At 50.7% G+C, this 8,286-nt stretch overlaps 1 protein-coding gene across 1 annotated transcript; it reads right to left on the bottom strand.

Annotated features, from left to right (window-relative positions):
* Positions 1-2,448: 2,448 nt before the first annotated feature.
* Positions 2,449-4,590, bottom strand: CHST14 (carbohydrate sulfotransferase 14). Its single transcript, XM_054634328.2, has one exon. The coding sequence runs from the start codon at positions 4,529-4,531 to the stop codon at positions 3,455-3,457; it is 1,077 nt and encodes a 358-aa protein (XP_054490303.2). The 5' UTR covers positions 4,532-4,590; the 3' UTR covers positions 2,449-3,454.
* Between the last annotated feature and the right edge of the window lie 3,696 nt (positions 4,591-8,286).

Raw genomic sequence — 8,286 nt, 5'->3', positions numbered from 1 at the left:
TTCCGGGATTCTATGAATACCAAAATATCTCGACACACAATAGACCCATTGGAGATGCTTTCTTTTGGCTCTTTGAAATTCCTGCCCGCGAGGGAAGGAACATCCCAAGGATGTCCGTGCTCCAAGCAAGGTCCACAGCCCGTGGTGACCCTCGTCCATCAGGAGGGAGGCTGGGAGCCAAGAGGAGCAGAAGCCAGGCTGGTGTGATGCCGTCTGCAGGCGTCAGGGCAGCCGTCCCTGGCACCGCTCCCTCCCGCCGCCATTCCCAAAGCTTTATTCCCGCTAGATCCGGGGTCATGGCTACCAGCCAGCTTGGTGACTGGCAGCTTTAATGTGTTTATTTCAGCCCCAGTGCCTGGCCAGGAAGTCGGTTATTCTGCAAAATCCACACAAGATCCACAGGAAAAAGGAGAAACCTGACATAGACTCTGAGCTGAGCATGGGGACCAAAGGGAATGTGTTCCAAACCCCTTCCCAGAGACACACTGCCAAAAGCCAACAGCTTGGGGTTTGGAAAGGGTGGAATGAGGCTTTGCAGGTGTAATGTTGGAATGAGTAAAGAAGATGACACGTGAAGTGAGATTTTTGGAACAGCAAAAGTTCCTAACCTGTCTCACTCCCTGGTGCACAGGGGAACACCAAACCAGCTCCAAATTCCAAAAACTGAGCAGAAGTGACTAATGACAAAATACAGTATCATTGTGGTACTTCAGAGGGAATCAGAAGGTTTCTGTGTCATGAGGTGGAATTAAACTGTTGGGCTGTCTCCACATCCCTGGACAGGGTTCTACAGGGAGAACATGAGAGCAGCGGGGTCAGGGATGAGATTTATCAGCACAAAATTGGCATAAGCAAGTGAGGAAAAAGCAGGGAGAAACCCCGATGCCAAAACCTTAGGTTGTTCACTCAGGGAAGTTTGGGGCATTCAGTGCAGAACTGAGGATTAACAAAATAGAATTCAAAAGAGGAAAGATTCCCTTTTGATTCTGCGGGTTACTGCACATGTAGGGATGGAAAGGTGGGAAAAGGAGCTGCCAGACTGGAGCAGATCCAAACCAGTTCAGAACTTCATGTTTTCCTCTCTGCTCCTGCAGCCATCACCACTTTCCCCGTGCTCCAGGGGATGGCTGGATCCTGCTCAGCACCTCTCACCTCCAGCGCCTGCTGTCAGCTCTGGAATCTCCTCCTGATTTATTCCACCCTGGAGAAACACCTGACAAAGGAAAGAAATGATACAGCTGCAGAGGGAGCTGACTTTTTTTTTCACTCTACTTGTACAAAGCTGCCACGGATAATTGTACCATTGGTCACAGATAAAAAGAAGCCCAAACAATGGAAACCTGATAGATTTCTCATTTTTGCTGACCTGTAGACAAACTTCTTTCCAAGCTACAAGGCTCTGTCTGAATTAAAATCCTCTTCATGGGAAGGTACAAGGAGGTGGGAGCCTGTTTGCTTTATTTCAAGAGAAAAGGGTGATCATTGATGCTCAGAAAAGGAGAGAGAGAGTCTGAGAAAAGCAAAATCCTGCGCACAGTAAATTAGATTAAGGGGACAAGAGACAGAAATTTAATATAGAGAACAGAAGCTGCAGCAGATAAACAAACAAGCAGCATAAACCTTTAAAACTACTGAGAAATAAACATTTAATTAAAAACCAAATTACTAAACGAGCAGGAAATGTTCCCAGAAGCAAAGATAGCAAAGTCTCACCAACTTACTCCTAGTTAGGGAGACCTGGAGGTCAGGTTTAATTACAGCTCAGCCCACCCCCCCTCAGCAGCATCTGTTTTACAAACCAAAATCCGATTCCCAGCCGGATCTGGTGCCTTTGGCTGGAGGACAGATCTCCAGTTCTTCCAGCACCGGGCACCAAAACCCCTGGGGACAGACAGGAATGCTGCTGATTTCATAGTGGGCACAGAGAGAGAAAAGCCAATTTCTGACCCATTTTTGGCCTGGGATCAGTGCCCACAGATTCAGGACATGGCCAGGAGCTCAAATCCATGAATATTCCAGCACTTGCCCTCATACCCAGCCACAGCCCCCTCAGCAAAGGTAAAAATCCCTCAGCCCAAACTGTCCTTGGCCACTTACCCCAACAGTGGGCTTGGATCTGGCTCCATGCCCTTCTTTCAGACAATGTTAAAATCCCGAAAAAAACACCTTAAAATGGGGAAAGAAAATTAAGAGAGGAATCCCAGGAAGTTGCCAGCTCCAAAATCACTTTGTACTAACTCCACAGCAATTGGGAGCCCATTTTGCTGCTTTTCATCCCATTTCCCTGTGTCCTGTTATGCCTTCACCTCTCCATGTGTGGGTGCTGCTCTGGCAATTAAAACATTAATTAATCACAACAGGAACAACCAATTCATCCCACCTTTGTGTTGTGAGGGGCAGAGGCCTCCCCAAGGACACAAACAATCCCAAGGAAAAACACTAACAGGCTAATTCATATAAAAACTTTATTAGAAACAAGAACACAGCCTCCCAGGAACAACATCCTGTCTTATCTCCCAAACTTTCACCATTTCAGAGCCATAATTAAATAGAAAAGCTATAAAAAGGGTATGCACAACTGTTAAAGGAGGAAAAATCAATCCACAAATTGCCATTTTTTTCAAACATGGCTGGAGAAAGAGTTTTTCCACAGTGGTTTCCATGCAGGGACCCACGAGGCTGAAAGCTGGCACATGGCCCATGGGATTTGTTTTCCATCCTAAGGACCAGGATGGGCTTTGATCTTATCCCGAGTCTGTATTGCTTCAATTCAGAGAAAAGAGCAGAATGGGATGGCTTGATATTGCATCTGATACGTGATGTTGGGTAAATAGTTGTAGTCCCAAAATCACCCAAAAAAGGGGGACTATCCTAACCCTAATTATATTTCAATGGTAAATAATAATAATAAAAACCAGAGGTGCTACTGACACAGAAAAAATGACCAGCCTCATTTGAGTACCATCTACAATGAAAAAATAAAGGATAAATGGGGCCTGGTTTACCTTTTTTTCTTACTTATACCCAAACCTCACCTGGGACTGGTTTAACAGCACTAATTTTTAGTGCATCAAGTGCCACGTTATGATCTCAATTCAACCAATGTTCAGTACAAAACCGAAAAAAGGAACAAAAATACTTAAAATATATAAATTTCTCAGATTCCTTACAGGAATTCTCCACGTTGTGGCATAAAAAAAGGATTTAGAGCAAAATAGAGATACAAAAGCTACTGTGCTCGAGCCAGTAGCATATGTACATGAGAAAGTCAGAGAGGTACAAAAAGGATCCTAAGTAGTGAAGGCAGTAGAGAGTATTTCATACAAACAGTGCTTGCAAAGTACGAAATTAGGAAATAATGCATAGAGGAGCGTGCCTCACACAGCAGCAAGGGCCGTGCAAGCAAATCCTTGTAGCCAAGGCAGAATTGCCACCGTCTCTCGACAGGAGCCGCTCAGTGCCTGCAGAACTCGCTGGTGATGTTGGGCAGAGGGTAGGCGAAGAGGAAGAAGTCCAGGACGTATTTGGGGAGGAGCTCTCTGATCAGGCGGCGCGGGGTGTTGCACAGGTAATAGTGCAGCGTCTCGGCCGTGACGGGCTTGTACCAGGCCTGGCGCTCCGGGAAGCGGACGAAGGAGGGCGACTGGACGTGCTCCAGCACGTGGTTGGCGTCGGCGTGCAGCCGCTCGTAGGAGCCAATGAAGTCGTACCTGACAGCGCAGGGCTGGCACAGGTTGTAGATGGGCATCCAGTGCTCGTTCATGCGCTCCACGTCCTCGTCCAGCAGGTACTGCAGGAACTCGGAGAAGGACACGTCGTCGCCGGCCGAGTTCCCCCCGTTCTTCCGGTAGCGCCGGACGATCTCCACACCATACTTCTGCTGGTACTCCTTGATCTCCCCGAATTTGTTGCGGTAGGCCGAGAGCAGCCTCTCCATCGGGTTCCGCACGAAGATGAACTTGTAGTAGTGCTTCAGGCGGTAGCTGATCTCCTCCGGCTTCATGTCGCCCAGGAACACCAGGTCGCTCTGGTGGTCCATCTTCCCCTGCACGTTCACGCTCTCCAGAGCCCCGTCCAGCACCTTGAGGACGCGCTTCCAGTTGGAGCAGGCCACCTTGGGCACGTAGCAGTAGAGGAAGCGGTACTTGTCGCTGACCAGGAGGTGCCGGAGCACCGTGCGGCGCTGCCCGGGCGGCAGCTCCCAGACGCTGCGGGGCATGGAGGGCTGCCCGCACAGGGCGCGGATCGTGCGGTTCCGCGTGTCCCGCAGCACCTCCAGCTCCAGCTCCGCCGCCGAGTCCCGCCCGTCCTGCCGCGACGGCCCCGCGGGCGGGTGCAGCGGCGGCGGCCCGACCTGGGCGAGGATGCCGCGCTCGATCATGAGGAGGAGCCCGCTGGAGGCCAGGATGACGCCGAACATCAGCATGGAGGGCAGGAGCGCCGCGCCCGCCGCGCCCCGGGAGCGCACCCGGCTGCGGACCGGCGGGACCGCCCGGCGGGGCTCGGCGGGACCGGAGCCGCGGGGCTGCATGGCCGGGAGCTCCCGGGCCGGGCCGGCTCGGCCGGGGCTGCGGGAGGAGCCGGGCTCGGCGGGGCGGGGCGGGCGCGGTGACGGCGCGGGGCGGAAGAGGCGGCGGGACCGCCCCGCACTGAGCCCGCCCCGGCCGGGGCCCTGCGGCGGGGACGGCGGAGTCACGGGATGACCGAGTAGCGGGACTGCAGGGGACCTCAGGGCCCGCCCAGTGCCACCCCGTGCCGTGGGCAGCGACACTTTCCACCCGCCCGGGGTGCTCCAAGCCTGGCCTTGGACACTTCCAGGGATCCAGGGGCAGCCACAGCTTCTCTGGGCAACCTGTGCCAGGGCTTCAGCACCCTCCCAGGGAAGAACTCTTCCCAATCTCCCACCTAACTCTGCCCTCTGGCAGTGGGAAGCCGTTCCTCTTTGTCCTGTCCCTCCATCTCTTGTCTCAAGTCCCTCCCCAGCTCTCTTGGAGCCCTTTAGGCACTGGAAAAGGCTCTAAAGTCACCCTAGAGTTTTCTCCAGGCTGAACGTCCCAGCCTGTCTCCAGAGCAAAGCTGCTCCAGCTCTCTAATCACTGAATCACAGAATCATCAGGTTGGAAAAGACCCTCCAGACCAGTGAGTCCAACCTGTGACTGATTCTCACCCAGCCCGGAGCACTGAGTGCCATGTCCAGTCCTTCCTTGAACATTTGCAGGTTTGGGGACTCCACCACCTCCCTGGGCAGCCCTTTCCAGCACTCGACATCCCTTTACACGAAAAAAATTCCTCCTGATGTCCAGCCTTACCCTCCCCTGGTACAACGTGGTAATTTCCTGTACTGTCCCTTGTTCCCTGTGAGCAGAGCCTGACCCCCACCTGGCTGTACCTTTCTGTCAGGGAGCTGTAGAGAGTGAGAACGTCCCCCTCAGCCTCCTTTTCTCCAGGCTGAGCCCCCCAGCTCCCTCGGCTGCTCCTCAGAGCTCCTACTCCCACTGACCATCCCTCTGGAGCGAGTCCAGAGCCATCCCTCCACCAGCACCTGGGCATGTCGGGATGTCAGTCAGGCCTGAGCAACACTTCACACTGCTCTCATCCCAGACTACACCGAAGTGTCATTTCAAACAGCTCACCAGGTTTGCTCCGAGGTTCTGGGCGCTGCTGGCAGCACAATTCACATCCCAGTGCTTCTGTGGCCTTGTGCAGTGATAACAGATGTTTTTTACAATACCAGGCCAAACCATCCATAATTAGGCATTGTGTTCCACTTTAAGGAATTCCAGAATTCTGTAATTCCCGCACAGGTTTAGCACCTGGAGGAGGGGCAGACACTGGCTATGTGCTGAGCCGAGGAGGCTGTGCCACACCGAGAGCCAGAGGGAGGGATTTCCCAACTCTCGGCAGGCATTTCCCCCGGAGCACCTCTGTGAATGACCCCAGCCGCTCACCTGCTGCTCCAGGCCATCCCCCGGCTGCCTGCGGCACTAACCCAGCCATCAGGATGCCATTTCCTCACACAGCCCTTTCCCAAGTCATTCCACTCTGCCATTGTTCTCCGCATTTTCCTTCAATGAGTTTTCCTAGCCTACCACGGGGCCTGGGCTCTTAACCAGCCTTGCAGGGACTCTCTGTCAGGAGCTTTCTTAACATCAAGAGAAAACCAGCTTCCACTTACTTTCCTTTGATCAGGAGCCAAGAGCATTTTGTCAGCCAAGGCAGACAAAGCACTTGGAGCGCAGCGTGAGAGCCTGCAGCTAGATTATTGCACATTTCCCAGTTTTATTTGGATGTAAATACAGCATTAGCTCTAGGAAGAGACCGATATCCGACCTGCCACCAGCAAAGCTGCACACACGAAGTGTTATCAGATTCCTGCTCTCATTTCAGAGGGCAGGTCCTGATCCGATCTCAACACCAGCCCAAACTGAAGCCGTGCCAACATATATAATCCGTGTCACTGAGACAAAAATCAATCCCTCCTCCTGGGGAAAAAGCCTGATTGCAGCAAACTCCAAAGCAGCCAAGGGGAATTTTCATTTCTTCGAAGGCGTGTTAGTCTGGCACTGCTCATTCCTTTTTGTTCCTATTCCCCACTAATATCTCTAGGTCAGGAGCAGTTATACAAGATAGCCCACTGGTTCTGGAAATGCAGAGAAACAGGAAACTGCCCACGAGGTCAGAGGGGCTATTTTCCAAAGGGAACCTGGATTTAAGGACTGGTCTGAAGAGCAAAGGCATGGGGTGGGATGCAGAGTCTCTATAGGAACAGCACAGCCAAGCAAATACAGGGTTCAGGGGCTGGTTTGCAGAGCTACACCCTGTGTCACTAGGGAAAATTAATTGTGGTTACACTCAGTGTGCCTAATTAACACCCAGAGTGAGCACTAATTTGATTTCCAAAGCAGTTAAAAGCCGCCTCACGTTCAGAATGTGCAAAACTATGGGAATATATTTCCCAGACAGATCCATCCCTTCAGAAAAAGCACATTTAGCAAATAAAATGTCACCGAGGAAACCCAACCTCAGGCTGCTGTGGTTTGCCTACAAGTTTATACAACACACCGCAATGATGGAAGGGTTTGGTTCTCTCTTCTGTGGAAGCAGGGAAACCACACAGCCCTTCCCAGGGAAATGCTCTGCCCGGCCTCTGTGTGATCTACTACCAGGGGCTGGAGCAGCAGCCTCATCCCTAAAATTCCACTTACAGGTATAAAAAGATTTTTGTACTTCCCAGCCCTCTTCAAAATGCCTCCAAACCCCACTACTCACCTTAAGACCACCACAGCCTCCACCCTGGGTAATAGGAGCAGTAAATCTCTGGGCCTTTTCCTCACTGTTTACTTACACGGGTAGAAAAACAACATTAAAACACATTATTATTATTATTATTATTATTATTATTATTATTATTATTATTATTATTATTATTATTATTATTATTATTATTATTATTATTATGTTACATTATTATTATTATGTTACATTATAATATCAACCACCTTACACTGAGCTAGTCTCCCAGCAGCATTTATGCACACACAGGTTTAAGGAAGGCTGTAGAACTCACCTTGGCTGTCAGAAATCACGAATATGTGTCAGTGTGACAAGGAAAAGCCCAGTTCCCAGAGGGGCTGGAGAGAAAGACTGAGGGACACCCCTGTCCTTCCAGCTCAGAGTAAGGTTGGACACTGATGTCATCACAAATGCCCTGCCAAGGCTCTGCTTTGGGGTGAGATCAGATATTTATTTTGGTCTGAAGAACCGCAAAAAGGACAAACGGGTGAGGCCTCTGGAAAAGCTGAGCAAGAGAAAGAAGGTTTATTGAAAAAACATCAGTTTGGGCCGATGCCAGCTTCCCAGAAAAGAAACAGGACGGTGATTCCTATCCGAGGAGACCCCCTGGATTGGTTTGAGCAGCTCTGGATCAAAAAGTAAAACAAGCAAAGGAGGAGAGATCCGATGCTGTGTCTGCGTGTCCAGAGATTATCCCGTAATTTGGTATAATAAAGCCTCTTATCCAAGGGGATAAGCACAGAAGCCGCTCCACAATCAGCTCACTACCGAGGCAGAGTTTCTTATCTCTGGGGAAAAAGCCTTTTTAAACAAAGTCAAACACTCTGGATGAATACACTGAGTAATTCCAAGGAGATGGTCAAACACAAGAATCACTGTTTTCAAGGAAAACTTTCTGCTGACAGATCTGGTTCTAAATTCATTGATATGCAGTTGGCTGGGCTTGCAAAGACCTTGCTCTGAGCTCAGATCCTCACTCAGTTCCTCACGCTG

This window comes from Agelaius phoeniceus, chromosome 6 (assembly GCF_051311805.1).
Source record: "Agelaius phoeniceus isolate bAgePho1 chromosome 6, bAgePho1.hap1, whole genome shotgun sequence".
Taxonomy (NCBI): domain Eukaryota; kingdom Metazoa; phylum Chordata; class Aves; order Passeriformes; family Icteridae; genus Agelaius; species Agelaius phoeniceus.
The sequence above is the reverse complement of the archived record's forward strand: the minus strand, read 5'-3'. Positions and strand labels throughout refer to the sequence as shown.

Coding starts and splice junctions, on each gene's coding strand:
- CHST14 (XM_054634328.2), bottom strand. CDS start 4,531: ATGCAGCCCCGCGGCTCCGGTCCCGCCGAGCCCCGCCGGGCGGTCCCG.